Genomic DNA, 23,075 nt, shown 5'->3' on the forward strand with positions numbered 1-23,075 from the left:
GCCCCCTCCTCGGGCTGGGCTGGGCTGCGGTGCCGGGCGGGAGCGCGGCCCGGCCTCCCCGGCAGCCCGGAGCGCTCTCGGAGCATTGGGGTGCTCGGGGCAGCCCCTTGTCCTTCCCCCCAGACAGCACCCGGCCGGGCATCGCGGTGACACACGGTCTGTTTGTGCCGGCTGCGAGGGCACTGGGTGCGTTTGCGGCTGTGCCGCTGTTCTTCTCTTTGGAAAAATGGCATAGGAGGGTGGGGGTCTGTTGGTTTGGGTTTGATGGGGTTTTATTTGTTTTTTAAAATTATTATTATTTTGAAGAAAAAAGCCTTTCGTTTGTTCTGCACTTTGGAGTGTTAAGGCTGCGCTTTCCTGCCGGCTTTGGAGGGAAGTAGGGTAGCATTAAGGGTGTTTATTTTGAACTTAAGGTGTCTTATTTTGCCTTTAAGTGAAAGGATAAGGCAGAACACCGAGGAGAGCTTAACAAATAAGGGTGGAAGCCTATCAAAAGCTTACTCAGAATACCGGCTGGCTGTAGGTAAATAGTGCTGAATAGTTACATGAGGCAGTCTAACACTCTAAAAGCACTCCTGTTCTTTTCTTAAAGGCATGTGCTTCACTGCTTTGAGTTCTGTGGGTCATCCTGCTGCTGAGCTTTTTTGCTCTTCCTCCACCACAAAGTTACCATGGTGTTCTCACAATAATTTAACTAACTTTAAAGAAAAAACTGGTTGCAGACTTTTCTAGCCTAGGAAGAATGCCAGTTTTGAATATAGAAAGGGCAGGATGAAGACAGAGGAAAAACAAAATCTTTCATGGTTATCTCTACGCTGTGAAAGTGTCCTGTGCCAGAAAGCTTCTAGAAAGATGACCTGAGATTGGGGAGCGCTGAGGAACGGATTGTTTCGATAGCAAATGCTGTTTAAAAAAAATCAGGTGACTTTAAGGTCATGCCAGGTCTTAGCTTTAAAAGGACTCCGTATCTTGGACAAATAAGACCTACGTTTGCATGTGTTGACATGAAGCAAGTAGTAAATCTTGTGCTTTGGGCTGCAAACTGATTACCCAAGGAAGGATCTTTTCCCCACAGCATTGCACAACTGGCAGTGTTTTGCTTTCCTGGGGACAGCTCTGTTATCTGCCGGGTGGGAGGGGAGGGAGAGCCAAGGAACCTTTTGTGTTTGACCAGCAGACCGTGTGGCTCACAGCCTGCAAGGACTGGAGCTGGGAAGCTGGAGTGCCTTGGCTTCCCTTCTCAGTGCAGCTTGTGTGGGGACAGCCCTGGGCTGTGGGGTTACTGCTGTACTGTGGTGCTTGTGTGGGTGCTGGGTCTTCATTTGCTGGTGCTGGGACCTCAAATCAAGGGAGTATCAAGACTGCAAAGTTGCCTCTTCAGGGCTGGTCTGGCCTTCCCACAGCTCCAGCTGTAGGCACTTTTTTTTCCTCTGTGTGAGCCCAAGCAGTGTAGGCACATGTACCTACAGGGAGGTGCTGTGTGCCAGCTGGAGCAGTGGCAGGGTGGCCCAAGAGCTCCTGGGCTGTGTGGAGAGAGATGGTGCCAGGTCTTGTACAGACTCACTGCGTTTGCCCTGGATGAGAATGGAGGTGTTCAGGGAGGTGTAGGATAAATGTGACTCTGGTGTCTCAAAGCTGTCATAGCTGGGTCCCTGTTACTCAGAGGATCTCCGTGCCACACTCTGTTTTGGGGGTCAGATGTGATGTCAGTTTTCACAGTGGTTCACATATCCAGCAGTAGCTGGGTATTGCTGTTGGTCAGGCATGTGTCACCACTGGGAGAACAGGGAAGGGAGACTGCCTGCAGTGCAAGGTGTCCTGATGAAAGCTTTAAAAGCAGAAATAGAAAGTCTGTGTGAAATAAAGAATTTTCAGCTGCAGAAATGTGAGTGCGACTGTCTGGGCAATGACTTCTACTTTCTCCAGGTGATGTTATGAAGCTGAACATGAAAAGACTTCTGTCAGATGTGCAAATAATTACAAACAGCACCTGTGAATACAAAAGGACTCAAAGGCATAATATTCTGTCCTGTTTCAGTGCTGATCCTCTGGGGGAACAGGGGTGGTGCTTCAGTTTAGCTCTCCTCTGCATTCAGAGTGTTTGTGGTGTTGGCATGTCTTCTGAAATCTGTGGAGAGAGATTCGTCCCCTCACTGCCCAGTGGGGCTGTTCCCCAAAATCTGTTAGCAAACATCATTCCTTGGCCATGCCAGCACAGCTGGGGCATGGGAGTGGTGTGACATGGAGCAGCATGAGGAAACTGTGGTCTGTGGTGGCCTTCCCTCAGTACTGACAGTTCCTGCTTCTCTTGAGGTTGAGGTGTCACCCATGCCCTGCACCCATATCCTGTAGGGACAGGAAGGTGTGACTTGTTGTGTGCTGTACTGATGAGTTAGGGACTGCTGGAGCTGTAATGCCAGGCTTGAGAATAAACAGGAAAGGATTCCAGCTGTTGGATCTCAGCATTGTCCTCACAGCTACTTCCCTTCTTCCATCTGTGCAAGTCCTCTCTTGGGCATATTCCTTCAACAGCATCTTGATGAGGCAGTCACATCCCTTCAAAACCCTTCTCCAGCCATAGCCAAATGCTGCTCCTGTGGCTTCATCACCTGTCTGTGTCCAGCCAGGTAGCAGAAGAATTAGCCATAGCAGCTAATTTATGGTCACACTGTAGTGCACCGTGTGTGTAAATGGTGCACAATGGTCTGTAATGGGAGAATGCTGGAAATTGGTAGATCCAGGGGTGTTCCTTTGGTCCTGGGCACTGAAGAGGCATCTGCTAGGAGAGAACCAAAAAAGAAGTGCAATGAGGGTACTGGGAGAATGGGAATGACAAAACACCTTAATGTACAAGTGATGAATGGGGAGTGGTGTGAAACAAGTTGGAAAGGCGTGGCATGGAGTTGTTCCATCTGGATTCGAGCTGCTTGGGGAGCAGAGCTGTACTTCATACACATGTTTTATTTCAAATTGGTTTTCTTTTCTCCTCCCTTCCCATCTTCTTCTGTTTAAGGGAGAAGAAGAATGACTTAATCAGCATCCAGCCCTCGTGGCCAAGGCTGGAGCAGGGCTAGGGCTGCCAGGAACAGAGCATGGCTGTGCCTGGAGCCTTACGGAGGCAGCCTGCCAACAGAGGCCTCGTGTCCCACTGCACCCACCATCACATTGTTGTGTTCCTGCTGACCTTCTTCAGGTAGGCTGAGTGCTCAGAGATTTGTATTTCCACCTTTTCTCCAGAGGAGATTGGGCCAACCTGTGTCTGTCTGCATGTTTCCTGGCAGTTATTCCCTGCTCCATGCCTCCAGAAAGACATTCAGTAATGTCAAAGTCAGCATTTCCAGCCAGTGGACTCCCTCGCCCCGAAACAGCACAGCCCCCAAGCTCCAGCCATGTGAGGTAAGGACACCAGGGAGAAGGGAGTGCTAGGAAGGGTGGGCAGCTGCCAGTGGGCTGAGCTTGTGGGGCTGAAGAAGCCCCTTTAGGTGTTCCTCACTTCTCAGAGTGTGAGTGGAAGCTTCAGGTGTTGGCACTGTAGTGTCGGATTTTGGGCTGTTTAGATGGTCTGGAAAAGCCCGAAGATGGCCTTGGGCCGCCCGCGCTCCAAAGGACGAGAAGGGACTTCAGATCTTTTCTCGGTCTCGGTGTTTATTAATTGCTTATCTAAAAGATTTTCTCTTGGCCTGACAGAGTTCTGCTCAGCAGTCAGCCATGGGCACACACACTGAAAGCCCCTGGGGCGGTCACCTATCTTTATACCCGGAGTTACGTATACAATATTTATCATTTTTCTCCAATACCCTCTACCCTTATTAACCAGTGTTCCCCTAGTAAGGTCCAATCCCAGAGTGCCAACATCACCACAGAAGATGGAGGCCTAGAGGAAGAAGAAGAAGGAGAAGGGCACGCCCCAATTCCTCCATCTTACCTCTCTAGACCCCCCTGTACAGAAATCTTAAACCCTGTATCTCACACTCCAATTAACTTGTCCCTTCACCATTCACCCCGGTGAAATCCTCCTATCCTCATACTGATGTCATCTCCCCTGTGGGATCAAAGTCCAGCCACCAGACATTTCTGGCAACATTCCAGGACTCCCGAGCTCCCCAGGGGTGGTCTCGGTCACTCTGCCCCTCAGCCCTGAGAGGCTGAGATCCCACACTGTAGCTTTATGGATCACCAGGTGATGCTGAAAGCTTCCCTGGTGGTGCCCAGAGAGAAACTTGTCAAGAAGCTGCAGTGTTCCAGTGGGAAGGGGCCCCAGAAGAGTCTGCAGTGGCATGGAGGAGGGGGAAGGGAGACTCTTCCTCTGAAGGGTTGGAGGCAATAAACCAAAGCAGTTAATGGACTTACAGAGAGTCCTGTGAAATCCTGGCTGTGCTTTCTCTGGGGCAGTGGTGCTGCTGCCACCCTCTTAAAAGGTTAGCCAGACTAGGAGAGAAGAGAGCTGTCTGACAGTGCTAGCTGTTATTCTAAACTGATGGTGAAGAATGGCATATTACCTTGCATCTGAAATGCCTGGTTTCCATGCTGAACATCCAGTACCCCTTGTCTGTAAAATCCTGGTTTCAGTTAAAGCAGTGGGAGTTTTGGCAGTGCTTGCTTGCAGGAAAGTGGGAAGGCAAGAACTACCTCCTGGTTCCTACCATGGGGTTTTTAGGCCTTTTTTTTTTTTTTTTTGGTAATGTTTTGTCCTGATGCTTTTGAGAAGTGGAAATCTCACATCAAGAGCTTGGTCACAGGCCATGAGATCTATTAGGGCTGGGAGTTCCAAGTCAGCTGCTGGAGCATTGCCTGCATTAGAAATCATTGGTTATTTGAATGTTTGACAGAGGGAATAGAAGGATGATAAATGCTGACTTCTTGTGATAAGTGAAAACAGTCAGTACATTTGGCTTGTAATGTGTTCAGGATTTTATAGTATGGCCAAAAGGAGTGAGCATCTCAGGGATGCTAAAATGAAATGCAAGGTGTTTACATTTAGTTCTTTACTAACATTCAAACAACCAGTATATTTTGGAAGCTGTTTTGATTTTTTTGTTTAATATATAGATGATTTGGTGTTTGCTGGATGTTGAGATGCATGTGTCTGATGAAGAAAAATGGTCAAACTGATCCTTTAGTTATCAATATATGTTACATCTGTTAAACTAAGTGGATGTGTGATTGGTGTTGTCCGTACAGGATGTTCTCCTGGAGAGGTAGAATCAAGCTGAAACTGATGATGTTTGAGTTAGGCACATCTCCAGGTCGGGCTTGGGTTGGGTTTGTTTGTTTTCTAATGGAGGCATAGTGGGAAGGGAAGAAAGCTTTGTTCTGATTCACTTCATTAATTCTTCAAATTATCCTCAAAGCTTGCTATTTTTTTTTAATCTGATGTCACTAATCTTTCTTTGGGGACTAGTGAAACTTTTTCCCTTTTTTTGATCATGTTGAAACTAAAGTGAAACTCAGGGTAAGCACAAACCCCAGCAATATTAGTGATGACTGGAGTTTGTTGTAAATAGTTTCCAACCAGTCTATTTCTTCCCCTTGTTGCTTTTGTGTTCTTTCTTTTCTGTTTGTTTTCTGTCATTTCTTATTTTGGCTGCTGCCACAAATACTTGAAGGGAATTATTCATTTAATGAAGACAGCAAGAGAAGTACAGAAGAGATGCTGCACATAAAACAGAATATCCCTTTATTGTATTATTCATTAAAATGCTCATCAGTGTTTCAGAGTAAGAAGCTGTCTAACAGTTGCATGCTTGTTAGAAGTAGGGTTTGTTTTGCCACTCATTTGTCTTGATCCAGGTGAAAGGAGCATTTCTCACTTCTGGTTTACTAGCTTGCATTTTAGAAGTGAAGCAAAGTGTCAGTGGACATTTTCTGCCAGAGGATAATGCCAGAATTGTTCCTGATTTGATAACTAAAGTGTTGGAGAAATGGGAGCTTGCTTGGGCCAGATGCTGTTCTGCTTTGGAGCTGGGGTTTCCATTGAAAAAGAGTAGAATGAGCTGTGCCTCTCCCCATTTACCTGTCCAGTTTTTCCCTCTGTAGCTCTGGAACAGCAGCCATTTATTTCAAAATTCAGAAGAAGCAACTCTATTCCTGGGAACATTGGACACCATCTTTTTGTTTTCCTATGCTGTGGTGAGTAAAACTAACCCCAAACTGCTCAGCTTTGGTTGACTCTTGTTGGGAAGATCACACCCACAATAAAAATCTTAGTTCAGAGGCAAACCTCTTTCAGTTTCTGTTAGTTCTGCCCATGCCTGTCAGCCATGTGAAGATGCTTGTTAACAAACACAAGGGAAATACTATCACTTGAGAATTTCTTACACCCTGTCACTGGGGAGGACTAGTTCTGTCTCTCCAAGAGTTCCCAGCTGAATTCTTTCAAACAAGAAATGTAATGAGCAGCTACAAGCAGGGTTTCTTTGGTGGCAGGAGAAGTGGTTAGAATCAAACTCTATGTTGATGTAACAGCAGTGTTTGGATTAGTATGGCCTTTCTATGTGGTTTTAATTCTCACAGCTGCAAGGTGCAGATCCTCTGGCTTTGTTTAATGCTGTGGTTTGTTCTCAGGGTCTCTTTGTCAGCGGCATAGTTGGGGACCGCCTGAATTTACGCTGGGTTTTGTCTTTTGGCATGTGCTCCTCTGCTCTGGTGGTAAGTTGGAACATTGTAGTGGGATTTAAAAATCTGCCTTAGGGTTTCTGGGTAGGGTTTTGCTGCAGGGGAGAAGAGGCTGTGTTTCTGTGTGAATCTGCTCATCAGCTGTACCTCAGTGGTCTCAAAGCCTGCAGCTATAACTTGGTGCTGGATGCATGAACTGCACTGCCTAAAGCATGGGGCATAGATGACTCTCTCCTTCCTGAAATGTCTTGCTCTGGACATTGTGTTAGAAAGAAATTCCTGTGTTTGAGACACTGTCTAGAGACTTGAACAACTTTTGCTCAAGATTAGTGTACTTGGGCTTTTGGGGACTGTTTTGTGGTATTACTTAATCTCTTAGACCATGTATGTTGTTATTGAGGCTTTTGCTTCCAAACACAATCTTGCTCTGTTCTTTAAAGGACATCCTAACAATACCAGGCACTCATTTACTTATTTTATGTAGCTGCCAGGAGGGTATGTGTCAAAAAAGAATGTCTGCTTAAAACAAAAGGTGCTTTGTGTTCAGGCTCAAGCCACTTCAGATAAGTGTAAATCAGTTTTATCTGGTGGTTTTCTGGTTATTAAAGTAGTGGTAAGATGTGTGCAGTGTTTGTTTTACCAGTGGCTACAAACCCCACTGTGGCCTGTTGGGCTCTGCAGACACATGACTACAAGTGTGCATCAAGCACCCTGTGCCACAATGTGTGTTTATTTTGGGTTAGAGCACTTGGTAATTTGAGAGCTGGCTGTAGTATTTGTGTTAAATTTGGTGAAGATATGTGACCTGTGAGTGCTCTGTGTTTGCAGAGAGCCTCAGGGATTAGCATGTCAGTACAAGAGCAGATCAAGAGGCTACTGTATTTTTAGTGTTGTCATTGAAACTGTTTGTGTCTTCCTTCTCTTCTCCTGTTGTAAGTGTGCAAAACTCTTTTGGAGAGGAAGTGCCATGACAGCCTGTTTGTCTGGAGTCAGAGCTGTGCTGGCTCAGCAGAGGGTGCTGTGAGCCCTGTGCTGTGTCTCAAAAACCAGCCTGGCCTCTGCCCTAGCCCTGCACAGCTCCCTGAAAGCTTGTTCCTTTTTTTAGGACCCCACTCCTGCTTGTCTTTCAGCAGTAGCCTCAGGGTGTCTTGTCTGTTTTCCCCCTGCTCTCCTCTAGGTGTTCTCCTTTGGCACACTCACAGAATGGTTGCATTTCTACAACAAGTGGTTCTACTGCTGTCTCTGGGTTGTGAATGGCTTGCTGCAGTCCACTGGCTGGCCCTGTGTGGTTGCTGTCATGGGAAATTGGTTTGGAAAAGCTGGGTAAGTTGAGTTTTCTTCGGTGACTCACTCATCTGACATGCTGAGTAACAGATTGAGCTCAAATTCTCAAACCAGAAAGGCCAACTGTTAGATCATAATTAAAATTAGGTAGGATGAAATATGCCTTACTTGTTACATTCTCTGTTTCACTTTTTTGTGGAGCCACAGAGCAGCCTGGTGTGAACACAGTGGGTGTTTAAAGCATAGGTTCAAACTTCAAAAATCCCATAGTGTAGAGTGACTGAATTTTGATTTTTCTACTACTGAAAAACCTGTTTCTATCTGCTTAAAAAGGGCTAATGATAACTGAGTCATGCTGGGCTCTACTCTCACTTTGGGGTATTGCAGATGAGCTCTAGTCATAGTTTGTAACCTTGTTTCCAGCTCACTCTCCTTTAACACAGATGTTTCAGGGTTCCTGGCTTATCTATTTGGCACCTCCAAGTTGTTATGTGTTTTGTTTTAAGTGAACTTTGAGCTCCTTTGAAGTGGAAGGGAAAATGGTATAACTTTATTCATAAGTTAAAGTTCACCTGAATGTTTTGTTTTTGTCTTGTTCTTAATGTCATCTGTCCTTGCATTGTCTGCTTCAAATCTTCTTTCCCTTCTGCAGGAGAGGTTTTGTCTTTGGACTCTGGAGTGCCTGTGCATCTGTGGGTAATATCCTTGGGGCATTCCTTGCCTCCTGTGTTCTCAAGTATGGCTATGAGGTAGGTATTGCTGCCTGGCTTCTAGCTACACCTGCATGTCTGAATGGGACACTGGTTTTTTATCCTGTCTTTGAGAGAACAGCCTCATGTATCCAATTTCATCTTCCTGAATTCTGTGGGGGCAGAATAGAAAGGCTCTTCCTTTCCTGACTCTTCCAAGCTGGGAGAAATGATCCCAAGACTCCTCTGTAAGAGGGACTGATGTTATTAAGGAGCTCTGGTGTCACATTATACCTTGTTCTGATTTTGGTTGGCTTCAAGTGCTCTTCAGAGTCACCCGTCACAGGTTCTGAGCAGACTGGAGTCCCTGGAGCTGGAAGGGCATGGAAGCATAGCTGCTGTGACTGGGAAGAGGCCAGGCTGTCGTGTGGCAGTGGACAGCTGAGCATGGAGAATGGGAGTGACCCAGCACATCTCATTGCATGGGGCCTCTGAGGAGGCTGGCAGAGCTGAGCTGGTCACTCTGGACAAGAGCAACCTTGAAAAGCCTGGGAGAAGTGTGCTGAGAAATCAGAGCCAGACTCTTTCCAGGACTGCACTTTGAGAGAGCAAAAAAGCAATGGGTGTAAAGTGAAGCAGGGATGGTTCCATTTGGATGTTTGGAAAACTATTTTCCTATGATGTATTTTAAGCACTGGAACAAGGGGGCAGACCGTGGATGATCTGCCTTTGGAGGATTTCAAGAATTTGATTGATCAAGGCTCTGAACAACCTTGTCTAAATTTGGTGCTTGACTCTTCTTTGAGCAGTCCCTTCCCATAGAGGTGGATCTCTGGTTGTGTTGGCTCAGCTCCTTCCTCACTGCTGTCAGTGCAGATGAGCCAAGTCTGTTCAGGGGATGCAGAGATCACTTGTTTCCAGGTGTCTTGGATGCAGTCTGGCTTGTTGTAGCTGTGTTTGCTCTCTCATGAGGTTGGAATGTAAAGAAACCCTCACTAGAGAGGGAGGTGTATGTGGCTGGAAGTGCTTTAAAAAGAATGTTGTATTTATTTCTGCTCAGTATGCTTTCCTGGTGACGGCCTCGGTGCAGTTTGCGGGAGGAGTCGTCGTGTTCTTCGGGCTCCTGACGTCGCCGAGGGAAGTGGGTGAGTGGAAGAGCTGTGCTATTTCAGTCCCTCCATGAGAGCAGATCTGCAGCTTCCCGTGGAGTGCTGCTCATTCTGACAGCATTTATCCTCAGGGCTCCTAGCAAATGGTGCTGCACCTTAGTGCATTCAATGGAGCAAATGCTTTACTTGCCAAGATCACACTAAATGCTGCCCTGTGTCACGTGAATAGGGTCTGGATGTTTTTAAAGCAAAATAAAACAGCCTGGCTCTAACATCTCCACTAGGATATGCCTAATTATCCTAATTATCAGTTTTTCTTCACCTGAAACATCAGTGTTTGTTAAAGAAACAGCAGGCAAACTGATAACTGGCTATTGTAGGAGAAAACTATGGCAAGCCTTAAGTGTGGAAGGGAAGGGAAAGTAACTTTGGGCTGCAGGTCTCCCACAGCCAGATAAATAACTTCTGGGTTGGATGTGTTTCTTCTCTGAGAAGGTGGTAGGCAAGTCAGAGTGCAACAGGGAAACAAAAGAACTTTGGGGCTTTGACAGGGCTGTGGAGGAGGTTTCCCAGGTGCCTGCAAAGGCTGTAAAGTTGGGAGCTCTAAAGCTGCCATAAAGCGTGCTCGTAAGAGTGCTCTGCATCCCAGGAAGCACAATGCAGTTCCCAGGCCTCCCATTCCGGCAGAGGCATTAACAGCAGCAGGTGTCTGAGGCCCTGCTGCTGCTCTCAGCTCCGCGCTCGAGGGAGGTGGCACCCAGGGCCAGGCTGAGGATCCCAAGCCCTCAGTGAGGGGGGAAGTGCACTAATTTGTTGTGTCTTCCAACTAATGGCCAGACACTCAGAGCAGACAAAGCGACGCCAGGATCACACAGTACTTTCAAGAGCCCTAGAAGACAAAGGGTAGAAACTGGCGGCACTGCAGATCACCATCTAGAAGAGTTTCTAAGCCACAGGAGGATGGAGGTATGGGAGAGCAAGGGAACTGCTGGAAGCTAGAATTGCTTAAAAGAAGTGAGCATAGCTTTAGAGTGGGGAGAGGGTGAACAGGCTGTGGTCTGTTTTTCCTGTTGCTTATTCTTTGTAAAACTTAGGCCTCCCTGAGCTTGGAGCAGATGAAGATGAAGCCAGTGTGGAAGAAGATGCCAACAGACCCCTAATGGGCGGTGATGATGTGGATGATGATGACCAGAATTACTCCATTCAAGCAACTGACAATGACAACCAGCCCAAGGCCATTGGCTTCTTCCAGGCTTGCTGCCTTCCTGGTGTAGTACTGGTGAGGATACAGAGTCTTAAGTACAAGCTGACTTAACTGTTAAACATAAAGCTGCCTTTTTGTGTTGTCAGGATTTGTACACATCATTGTTAATATGCTGACCATATGTTGTAGTGGTTGGCATCTGATGTCTCATGCTGTGAAAATGTTGGGGTTGGGCCTGCTGTCCTTGTGTACATGGATGATGCTGTCTGGATGTGTGGTGTGTGTTGCTCTTGCCATCCTGCTCCATGGAGTGCATGTAATGAGCCAGTGAAGTGCAGCAGAGATCCTGCCCTTCCTGCTGTGAATCTGCAAGGGAGACCATGGCCCAAGGTGGCTGTAGGATCTGCCTTTCTTGGTAAGGTAGATGCCTGCCCTGAGGAGTGGGTTCTCACTCCTAACTGAGCATCACACAGAGCTCTGTGGCACTGATACTGAGGCTTGGAGTTTTTATCTTGAGTCTATCTTAAAGAAGAAAGCTGCCTGAAAAGCCTGAATCAGCATGGTGTAACATCTGGCAAAGTGTGCAGGGTTTTTTTATGAGCAGCAGGAAGCAAGGCCTGATGATGCAGTTTCCACATATCCTTGTCCTGTCCCTTGCAAACTTGTGCTTCTGTATCAGCACTGTTGCCCAATTCATGTTCAGCTGAAAAGTTAACCTGTCATTAAAAAGCAGTGTTAACCTTCTGCAGCAGGACACACATTCTGTGTGCCCTCTGAATACTGGAACCAGTACAAGAAAGGGGGCAGAGCACTGGGAGCTGCCTGGGTTTGCCATGGAGCAGAACTACTGAATGGGCAGTGCTGTCAGATACCCTTATGAGCAAGGCAGTTGGCTGTTGTGATTAAGGCAACAGAAAATCTGGAAGGGAGGGGTGCATTGTCAGTGTGCTGAGTGCAGGACAGCCACAGTCCTGTTGTTAGGGCTGCAGTTGAGGGGTGGCAAAAGAAAGCAAACCCATCTTGAGCTCTTTCCTACTCTGGATAAATGCCTCACACAAAATGTTAGTGATGGTGTCTGCCTCAGTTGATGTGTGACTTTTTTTCACTGGCCTGAGCAAAAGGAGATGGCAGCATCTGAGGTTGTTTGCTTTGAACTTTGGGGTTTGGGGACACATTCCATGCCCTAATCCAACAATCTGAGCACCTCTGAGTCAGAGCTTTATCTGATGTCAGCTTAGTGCCCAGCCAAACAGGGGTACCATGTCAGATTGGGGAGAGACCAAATGCTGAGAGAATCTCCAAAGCCTTGTCAAGATTCTACAAAGAATTCATTTGACATATTTTTTCTGTAGCTCCTCTCATCTCCTGCTGAGTGATACAGTGGAAGAGTTTTAGTACAGACAGCTTTCCCCTGAGCCTCTAGGAATTCAATGTTTAATCACTCAGACAATCTGGTAGACAGTTTCTTAGTGTGTTGTAATAAATATCACTTTGTACAGTGCACTTTTCACACCCAGAGGCAGAAGAGCCCTACCAAACATCCCCATGTCTTCCATGTATGGTGGAAATTAGTTTGTGTCCTGTAAGAGTGAAAAAGCATTAATAATACAGCTTAGAAGTCTGTATCTATTAAAATAATATAAATTCAGAAGAGATGATTTTGTGGAATTTAATATATAAAAAGATCTGCTTTTTGAAATTCAGAGTCAAGTGTCCATATGCACAGAGCCTCAAAGGCTGTGCTTTAACATCTTTATCCTGTTTGCCTTTTCCAATGGGTTCCTTGAACTGCTGTCTCTATTAAAGTAGGGTGACCTGTCCCTCTGCATGCTGGGCCAGCAGCCCCTGAGCACTATTCTTTGCCACACACATGAAGGCTCTGCAGGAGGAGATCTGCTAGCTAAGGACAAACTGAGCCCAGCAACCAAAAGAAAGTTGTCTCAGCTGTTGGGTTTGGAAGCCTGTGCTCAGCTTTGGCCAAACCTTTCATCCCATGTCCTGGAATACCTGCCTGGGCATTATGAGTGAAGCTTTCTCTTCTGGTGCTGTAAGCAGATGAGCCTTCTGAGCAGCACAAGCTAGCACAGAGGAACCACTTCACATAACTTTTCTCAGCATGATGCACAAATGACTAAATCTCAAGCTTGTTTCGTGTCACGTGATTGGCTCCCTTCTCTTCAGAAGGTGAATTAAATTTTCTTCATTTTTTGAAGCCTAGTGTCATTTCCTCCCAAGATTACACTGAAAGTGCATTAACCCATTGCATTCAGTGATAAAAAAATAACCTTTTTGACAATGATTTCTGTATTCCTGGGTTCCCTTTGATGTTCAGCATTAAACTTTCATGATCCTGCCTTCTTACATGAAATTCAGAAGTGCTTTCCTCTGAAAGCTTTAGCTGGATCCAGAACTTTATGGAAATAAGCAGAAATGCTGTTTGCATTTCTCAAGTGCTAACTGTTCACCGGCCCTCCCTTTGTTCCAGTACTCCTTGGCCTATGCCTGCTTGAAGCTGGTGAATTACTCATTCTTCTTCTGGCTGCCCTTCTATCTCAGCAGCAACTTTGGATGGAAAGAAGCAGAAGCTGACCAGCTCTCAATCTGGTATGATGTGGGAGGAATCATAGGTGAGTGAGCAGGGGAGTGACACCTTCTTGCAGCTGCTTCCCAGTGTTTGAGAATGAGAGACAGTAAATGCAGCCAGAGCAGTTCTGTTCACTGGGATCTAGCTGATCACTTAATGTGGGAAAAGTCTAAGTTTGTTTGTGGCTGCTTGGCTTATCTTTTCTTCCTTAAACACAAAGTATATGACCCCCTAAAGAGTTAACATATTAGAGTTAACATATAAGAAAAGTTCTATGTACAAAATGGGGCCCCTGCTTGCTACTTCCTTTCTGACAGGTACCCTTGGGGAAGATTTAAATCTGGACTTGGTGGGTCCTGTACTGTCCTGTCTGTCCTGTGCTTCTAAGGACAGACTCATTGCAGATCTCAGGAGAGCAGGCACCAACTGTGTTATGTTCAGAAATTAAACCTAATTGCTTTTATTTCTGCTGGCTGCAAAACCTGACCTGGTTCCTCCAGAATCAAGAGTATATTCTGTATATGTGTTTGGACTTCCACTCTCCTGTGCTCAGGTTCTATTTTTATTCCCTTGTCCAGTTAGCTTTAATAGACATCCTTGTTTGGGTCCATTCAGGGTCTGGTTTTGCCTCTGTGGCATTTTCTGCGCTAGGCTTTCTCAGCATTCTGGCTTTTACAGCAGAGCAGTTCCTGCAGAGGTACCAAGGGTACATAAGGTGATTTTCATTGGCCTTTGGCATTTGTTGCATTCAGTTGCATCTGCCCTAAGCAGGTGAGACAGCAGAGAATTTGCGGCCCCTGTGTGATAATGTTTTCCCTGTGAGAAGGCGCTGCCTTTTCTTGCACTTTCAGTTAAAAGAGCCAGCCACAGTGTTCAGCTTGCTTAATCCAGAGTTGTGGTGGTCCTAGAGCTGTGGTGGTCCTTTAGGGGAAGAGGAAGGAAAGTAGGAGCATTGGCTAGTGGCATGCCAGAAAATAAAAGAAGCAATAAACTCCCAGTAAAGCAGTATGAGTAGTTTTCTCTGCTTTATCTGAGACTTAAATTTACTGTTGTCTTTGTGTCTGGGGCAGTAGGGGCAGGAGGCTTAGCTCTCAGGATGTTAGAGGGAATGTGTATTGAAGAGGAGGCCACTGCACTCAGTGAAACAAGCTTTGTTCAAGGTATCAGCATCCTGAGCCTGACAGTGAAACTTCTTTTTTGCCAGGTGGGACCATCCAGGGCTTGATTTCTGATGTGCTGCAGAAGAGAGCCCCGGTGCTGGCAGTGAGCCTGCTCTTTGCTGTGGGCTCCCTCTTTGGATACAGCCGTGAGTACTCGTGTGCTGCACAGGGTGAGAGGCTCATTCAGAACCTCCTGCAGAGAACCAGAGCACAGCCTGTTCTCATTAGGTTTTCTGGTCTTCAGACTGCTGCTGGATCAGAATGGGGCCTTTTGGTCTGCTTTGCTCAAGTGTGGCACTGCACAGAAAGAAATCTGTTCTCTGGTTAATTGGGTGGAAATGAATGCTCTGAGTGGCTGGATTTCCCTGTAGTGGTGAGTTATGGTACTGGTCCTTCTGGTACTGATCCTTCTCCAGTGTCAGTGAGATTTTTGGCATTGTCATTGTGTCAACACCATATTTGGCAGAGCAAAAAGTCTCAGATGCATCCCTGTACTCTGAGGAGAGAGAATCTGTGGACAGATGTGTGCTGGAGTATATATTCACTACTCAGAGGCTGGAGAAGCTCTTAGACTTCACTACTTAGACTTCTGAAAATGGTGAAATTGGAGAGTTTCTGCCTCTTTTGTGATAGATATAGTTTTTGGTGTCCAGTTTTTGAAAGGAATCTTGGGAAAACAGAGTGTGAGGAGATGGGAGGATGTAATTTGTGTGAAACATCTATGAAGCAGTTCTAGGGGTGACAGGTTTGTGTTTTCAGACAATGTCCTGTGGTACAGAGTGATTTAACTCTGGGATGCCATTTCACTCCTCTGTGTGTTCCTCCAAAATGGGATGGTGATCCATACAGACTTTTATAGAGCACTTTGAGATCTGTGGGCAGAAATTTCTGCTGGATCTGGAAATGAGCAGGGGCTTTTGGAAGCATGCAGGCTTACTCAGATGGTCTTGAAGTAATTATCATTGAATAGCAAGGATTGGGTTTGGTGGAGTTTTTGTAGGCTCTTGTGTTAACTCATTGCTTTAAAAAGTGCATTGGAAATAAACATGAAATTATTGCTGATGAAGTTTGAAGTTTGTGACTAGGTAGCAGAACAGCCAGAGCCCCAGGTGCCTTGTACTTAGCTCAAAATGTGCTGCTGTCCAGGCAGATACAGAAGCCTCAGGTGATCCAAAGTTCCTGCAGTGTGATAATTAAGCTTCCATCAGCCAAACCAGGAAACCTTATTGTGCCCATAAGAGGGATAATGGCCTGAGAACATATGAGGAGGGTGCACCTTGCCTTGTGCAGTAACTCACTGTGTGTGGGCCCTGAGGGGAAGGGAGTGAGGAGTTCAGGGGATGCCTGGAGGTGAGATACCAGGAAAAACTGTCTGAAAGGTCCTGAAGAGCTGCAGTGGAAAACTAGCAGCATATACACATGCTGCTGGAGAGGCAAGAGGAACCTGTAGGTGTTCAGACGTGGCTTTGTAAGGAGGAATTCGTGTTTTGGAAAATATAGGAAGAGTGAAAGGGCTGATTCAAGTGCTGAATACTTTGTGATGAGGGTTTGAGCTGAGTCTGACTTCTCCAGAGAGATAAATGAAGGATTCTCTTACTATTCAAGTTTTATTTACACTCACCTGGTCTTTCTCTTGCAGGTTCCCCAAACAGCAAACCTATCAATGCTGTGATCATGGCAATTACAGGTAACTTCTCAAAATCCACTGTTATGCTGGTAGACATCTAAATTCATTGCAGAACAACCAGTAACACCAGCCAGGTGGTGGTAAGGTGTCTGTGTGTGCTGCCATCTCTGCTGGTTTTGCAGAAAGAATGAAAATTGGGCCCCAGTTTCTGTTAGCTTTGGAAAACAGCTGTAGGAAAACTGCCTCACAGAGGGAGGTATGGAATATAGACTGTATAGAATCATGGCCTGGAGCTGAGGGGATCTGTCTTGACTCCAGTATGCTGGAGGTGGATTTATGCCAAAATACCTAGCAGTGATCTGGTATCTGAGGAAGTGGGGATATGGCAGAGTCATGAGCTGCAGCTCAAACTTGAGAGTGTTTGTCAGAATCCAAAACACCCTGTGTGCTGGGAGAGGTCACAAGCTTTTTGTGCTGCCACACATACTGTGCTGTGTTATGGAATTAGGCCTGCATGAATAGAGCCTTTCTTTGCAAACACTCTTATTTCAGAACTCTCTGTCCTGTTGTCGTGGGTATTTTTTTTTTTGCCTTCCATCTCTTCCATGAGCCCCTGGAGACTGAGGATGTCTATGCTAATTAAAATGTTCTTGTTAGCTATTTCTGTGTGACTACTCCAGATATTTCAGGGTGTTCCATGATTGTGTGTTTCAGGTACCCCTCTACCTGCAGTTTGTCTCTGAGCACTGTCCCTAGACTTAATTCTTGTCCTGAGCTTTCGTGGTAGAAAATCTGTGTTTTGAAGATGCTTTGTTGAGAATCTGTATGAGTATTTGTTTTGCACCAAGGCTGTTTTCTTGTCACTTTCAGGATTTTTCATCGGAGGCCCTTCTAACATGATCAGTTCTGCAATTTCTGCTGACCTGGGGCGTCAGGATCTGGTGAAAGGCAGCAGCGAGGCTCTGGCAACAGTCACAGGAATTGTGGATGGAACAGGCAGTATTGGTGCTGCCGTGGGCCAGGTGAGGCTGCCAGGGAAAAGAGAGGTCTGGGGAAGGAGGAGAAGTGTCTGTTGTGGTGATAGATGTTAGTGCATTCATCACTTTGAGTTTGTGTTGGGGGAGAAAAAGAGGGTTGGGGGTTTTTTCAAAATAATTCCTTTAGAATCAACCGAGGGAACATGTCTGTTTTAACAAAGTTTCCAGTGGAAACAATGTAATTAAGAACTAAACTAAGTGTTCACAGTGCTAATGTTAAGGCACTTTGGTAATTCAAGTGAATTTTACAGACTTTCATATGCTGAACTTCAAAAAGCTTTGCAGAGTGTGAAAAAAGGTATTTTGAAGTTTGGGGGTTTTTTTTTGTTTTGAGCTGATAGGCAAACCTTCTCTTACAGAAACGTGTATCTCTATCACTGAGTAAAATTGGAATACCTATTATGAATGTTACAGTGTTTATGAAGTGATTTAAAATTTGCTCTTATTTGTGCTTTCTTTTTTTATCTGTGGATGTCTTTTACACCTTGTAATCCCAGCCCCACTTGCTGCAGCAGTCCTTACAGTCTGAGGAGCAGAGTGTTGCAGAGGAGGAAGCTGACAGTGTGCCCACTGGGGATGTTTTCTTCTCAAATACAAGTGTTAGCTACGTGAAAGAACACAGTGGTGCTCTGGGGAGGATTTAGTAGAGAGATTGGAGCCAGTGTTTCTCCAGGCATCCTCCAGTGGTGGTAAAATACCAAGGATGCAGACGAGGCTTACAAGTTTCTTTTCTAGAAAGAGCTTTGGGTTTCTGCTTGCCATTGATTGCCTGATAAATGCAATCATTCATTCAGTCTATCCTATTGTAGGATAGATGCTGCTTATCTCCTCTGAACATGGAAAATTACAAGTGCTTTGAGGACAAATACCAGTGCACTGTTACACTCAGTGCTCTTCTGGCATCATCTCAGTGTTTTTGTCTTCCCACACACATACCATCCAAACTCACATCATCATAAAAAGTGGGTCTTTGCTTCTGAGAGATTCCACCTGCCTCCCCTTCCAACACTGCATTTATTCCAGCAGAGACAAGCACGACGTCATTCCGGGGGGGTGTGAGTGACAGTAAATGCACAATGAGCATGTTGGAAATTCACATCCTGTTCTGATATACCCAGTGGTGAAGAAGGGAGGCCCTTGTGCAGCATCTGAGTATAAATCTGCTAATAAGAGATAAATTTTCTTGTGTGGCCCGGGCTGCCCAGCTGAGCCAGGGTGCAGCTCAGAACAGAGCGTAGTCTCAAGTGTCTTGCCTGGATGAAGGGTTAAGCAGTTACTGGTAGCACAGCTCTTGAAAATGTGTCCTGTGTAATTTATAACCCATTCTGGAGCTTTTAGTTCTTCTGAGAGTACTTACATCCACTTATGTCCCAGTGTTCCGTGCAAAAACCTCGTATTCAGCAGAGTCAATTTGTCACCCTTTGAAACTGTAGTTCAGTTCTGTCTTTGTGCTGTTCTGAGTTACTGTAAAGCTTCAGGATGGTGTCTCTGCTTTGCTGAAACTGTGGGTTTTGTACAGAAAAAGGCTGCTGTCCTGAGTCATCCCTTCTGACAGGAAAAGATCACACAGTGCTGATGACAAAATCTTCCAACTGGAGTGCTAACAGCCCACAAAGTCTAGAAAATGAAAGTGTCATGCCTGAAAGTCATGTTTATCTTCCCAGTTTGAATAATATTTTTTCCCCTTTCTGTTTAGTATCTAGTGTCTTTGATCCAGGAGAACCTGGGATGGATGTGGGTTTTCTATTTCTTCATTCTAATGGTAAGAAATCACCTTTTTAAAAAATTCTTTGTCAAAGCTCAATCTGCCATAGGATGTTTTTGTGGGAACATGAGAACTGTGACTCCTGATACCATTCTCAAAGTGGCCTGGGGTGTGGCTTTGCCTCAGATTGCCTAAGTCAAATCAGTTCATTTTGGATCCTTTAAAGTCATGTTACCCAACAGGAACTGAGATTGTAGCAGAGACACAAAAGTACCTGCCCAAAAATACCTGTATGCATTTCCTAAATCAAATGCCACCTGACTTCCAAGGTGGGGCTTCTCCCTCCTGCATCTTCATGGTACAGAGTTTCTAATGTTTTTGGAGAGCTGAAGTTAAGCTGCTTGTTTGTTAGGTTTTGAAGATTAGTGGAAAGAGTGGTGAGGGTATTGAAACTAAACTGAAAATGCCTTAGCCCTGTTTTGCTGCTGGGGCAGAGAGCTGTCGAGGCCCTGATGTCCTCAGCATCACCACAGTGGTGAACTCTGCACAATTTACTTGGTCTTCTCTGCTGGAAGTGCCAGGAGATGTCTCTGCCTCTGTGCTGGCAGAGAAGGCTCCTTTGGTAACCAGCAGAGGTGGTGAGGAGCAAGGTCCCTGAGGAGCTGGAGAGATCATCTTTATGAAAAGGTGATCGTGACAGCTGAAATTGTATGAGCTTTCCTGCGCGCTCAGCTCTTCCTCTGCTGTGCCACTCTGTCACTGCTTCCCTAAGCCTGTGTCTTCCTGGGGTGGCCTTGGATGCACACTGGAGCAGGGGGGCCTGCAGCTCTGCTTGCTCTGTGCTAATTGTCCTGGATTTGCTTCTTTCCCCAGACGAGTTCCACAGTCCTGTTCATTTCACCCTTGATAGTGAGGGAGATCAGGCTGCTGCTGCACGAGTGGCGCCTGCGGATGCTGGCAGAGTGATTCTGCTCCCTCTGCCTGGACTGCTGGGTGCAACTGACAGCTGGGACACTCACCAAAGCTCTGGGAGACTTGTTGGGTACATCCTCCAGGTTTGGACTGGTTCAGAAGGACTCCACAAGATTTGATTGACTTGCCTGTGGTGAGCTCAGTCGTGAAGCACCAAATACCTGTCCTGAGACGACCTGTGTCGTGGAGCTGCTGACCTAAGCCAGACTATCCAAGGGACTGATGGATTGTCCCAGCTTCCCAGACCCTTCCAGCAGTCACACCAGGGTCTTCTGTTGGGTGTTTCATTCCTATACCTTTTCTTATTTATTTCTGGATTGCTGACCAAAGTCAGCTCTTTGAAACTGACGGTTTTCGGGAGGCTGTCTTGCAATGAATCTTGATGCTCTTTTGTGCTGGTGAAATCATACAGTACAGTTCATGGACAGTCCTAAATTTCAGATCACCTTAGCTTTTAGAAAGGGCAAAAATAATTATTTGGGATTTATCTGTCCAGTTGTTTAAAAACTGCTGTTGCTAAATCTCTGCACACATGGACCTCTGCTATCCCCATCTTTTAACTGTTACGTATTCCAGTAGAGTCACATGAAGAAGTTACCTCTATATTTGTTTTTAACATTTTTAATAATGTTACTAATCTCTGAGAAATGAGATTTCATTTTTTTAAACTATTGAAGCAGACAAATAGTGTGCAATACTTTATGTAATCTCTGAAATAAGCCTTAATAGGTCCTTTGTGTCTAAAGGATCCTTGGTTGGCTTCAGGGATCAGTAATGGGACACAAACACTTTCACTACTTTGTTCATTGAACCTGACCAATACTGACAAAAATGGGTGTGAGGTGACCTTCTGAAGGAAACTGGTGTCACTGACTTCATACTCCTTGGGCAATTGCTCATCTCTAGCAAAGCAGGATCAGAATGGAATTAAAGGAATTTAAGGGACCTGGCTGCTCTCAGAGAGGGGCTGAAGTGTACTCATGGAGTAGCATTAATGAGCAACTGCTGCTGTTTCCCCTCATGCTCCTGTGGCTATGGCTGCTTAGGGGACCTCAAGCTCCAGGGTTTGGAAGCTTGAGTTGTACTTTGAAGGGAAGAGTAGATGCAAGTCTGCCTGCAAGCACTAAAAACAAGTGGCTGTGCTTGCTGTGTGGTGTTTGAGTGCTTTGCAGTACTCTGGTAAGTGGGGTGACCAACTGACAGCTCTAACATTTATTGGTGATCTTAATGGGATCACTGAGTAACTTCTCAAAAAAATCCTTTCTGTTTATGCCTTGAAATGTTTCATTGTAATTGGTCTGTGTTAACCTGCAGACCTTGTGAGCAAACACTCTGTCTAACTAGCCAGTGCCTGGATGGAGGTGGGGAACAGCAGAAGTTGGAGCTGAGAATTTGAAACTTTTTAAAAGGAAACAGTTGCCTTTTCAAAATGTGCATTGATTTTATTTTTTATTTTTTAATTGATGAATGTCAGTTTTTAGTCATGTGTTGATTGTAATGAGTGGAACATCATTAGTGCCTTACGGTTTTACAGTTTTGAATGGTTGCTTGGTGGTTGCTGCTTCTGTAGTTATGTCTCCATGCACAGCTTTGCTTAATATGGAACTCAGTTGCCCCATTTTATATTTTTTTTGAGTCTTTTTCTCTGGGTGGAGGTGATTGTTGCATTTTTTTTGTTGACCCTCAAAGTATTTCAGTGCTTGGGAAAATTATGCCATTAAGCTGATACGGGGCCTGAGTCCTGTTCTTGACTCTTCTCATTCCCATTCCAATTTTTGCCTGTATAATTAGAGCAGGAGACTGGGAATCTATCATCCTGTTCTCAGAATTATGCCCTGGGGTTAGTGTTCACATCCCAAGCTACTCATTAGCCCCTGTACAAATAGAATGAAAACTCCCTGCAATTTAGTTCTAAAATTGATTGTGGCACCGTTTGCCCGAGTTACAGCGTCTGAGAATCTCTGGTTTCAAATTCCAACCTGGATGAACTTTTTGGCTGCCTCTCTGGGCAGCAGATAAGCTTCTGATGGAAGGTGGGGTGGGGAAGGGACATGGCTGGGGTCGAGGGGGAGGAGAAGGCCGGCCCCTGTAACAAATGGCTTCCTGTAAACAGCTCTGTCCCCTCTTGAGAGGTGTCAGCAGTGACGGAGCGCCAAGGCCAGGCTGCCCAGCCACTGCATCCGAGCACGTGGTGCTTTGGGACCACCCCATTAGTGTGCCCAGGGCCTGGGGATTGCTGCTGTGCTTGTCCTGGGTCTGCAGTTCTCTGTGTTTCTCCAGGGTGCTCCGAGGGAGAAAGGTTTTCAATCTGGTCATGTCTGAACTGACCTCACATGAATAAACATTCTTTGACTTGATCTGGGCTTGTCCTTCCGTGTGCTTTATTCCACTGTCCCTGGTGTGGTTCTGCTAAGCATCCTCCTCTTCCTCCCTTCCTCCTCCTCACAGGTCTGGCTCTAGCAGCTGCTTTTCACTCAGCTGCTGTGAAGACCTGAGCCCTGACTAATGCTGAAACCAAACCCTCATCCCAGCCTAAAAGGGGACCATGTTCCAGGGCTGCAGTCTGGCACTCTTCCTGATCAGGCTCACAGGAGGTTTTGTGAGAGTCCCCTAACAGAGGTGGTGTAACTAATGGTCCTAAAGGAACCAGACCATATACTTGGTTTTATTAATTTATTTCTTTGTTGATCTGCACATAGAAGTCAGGTGTTCTTCCCTTGGAATTAAATATGCCATGTGGCTGTGGCCCTGCTGTGCCTTCTCTCCTGTGGCTCATTCCATTAAACATGAATCCATGTCTTTGCTTAGCTGTGTTTAAATGGACACAGTGGGGGACTTGGTAATTGTGTTTGTGTTTTATAGTTTATAATAAATTCTGAACTGAGCACAATACCAGACCACTGGAGAAACTCCTGCCTCCATGTTCTGGTCTCTCAACCCCAAGTAGTTTGGTGGTGCTGTCATGCTGTTCCTCAAGGAAACTAACAGTTCATGTTTTTACCCCTTTTCTATCGCTTTTTTTCCCCACCTACTCATCAGGAACTTCCCAGCCTACTCTGGAAGCACTCTGAAGAAGGAGTAGAGTTTTG

At 45.8% G+C, this 23,075-nt stretch overlaps 1 protein-coding gene across 1 annotated transcript; it reads left to right on the plus strand.

Moving 5' to 3' along the window:
* The first annotated feature begins 11 nt into the window (after nt 1–11).
* On the plus strand, nt 12–20,896 carry SLC37A3 (solute carrier family 37 member 3). Its single transcript, XM_054282024.1, has 15 exons — nt 12–186; nt 3,014–3,193; nt 3,282–3,396; nt 6,037–6,129; nt 6,565–6,648; nt 7,793–7,938; nt 8,552–8,648; nt 9,649–9,733; nt 10,792–10,976; nt 13,387–13,528; nt 14,690–14,791; nt 16,285–16,332; nt 17,143–17,294; nt 19,006–19,071; nt 19,888–20,896. The coding sequence occupies exons 2-15, from the start codon at nt 3,093–3,095 to the stop codon at nt 19,978–19,980; spliced, it is 1,509 nt and encodes a 502-aa protein (XP_054137999.1). The 5' UTR covers nt 12–186; nt 3,014–3,092; the 3' UTR covers nt 19,981–20,896.
* The last annotated feature ends 2,179 nt before the right edge of the window (nt 20,897–23,075 follow it).

Source organism: Melozone crissalis, unplaced genomic scaffold (assembly GCF_028551555.1).
Source record: "Melozone crissalis strain CALT ecotype California unplaced genomic scaffold, PUWL_Pcris_2 ptg000033l_1, whole genome shotgun sequence".
Classification (NCBI taxonomy): Eukaryota; Metazoa; Chordata; class Aves; order Passeriformes; family Passerellidae; genus Melozone; species Melozone crissalis.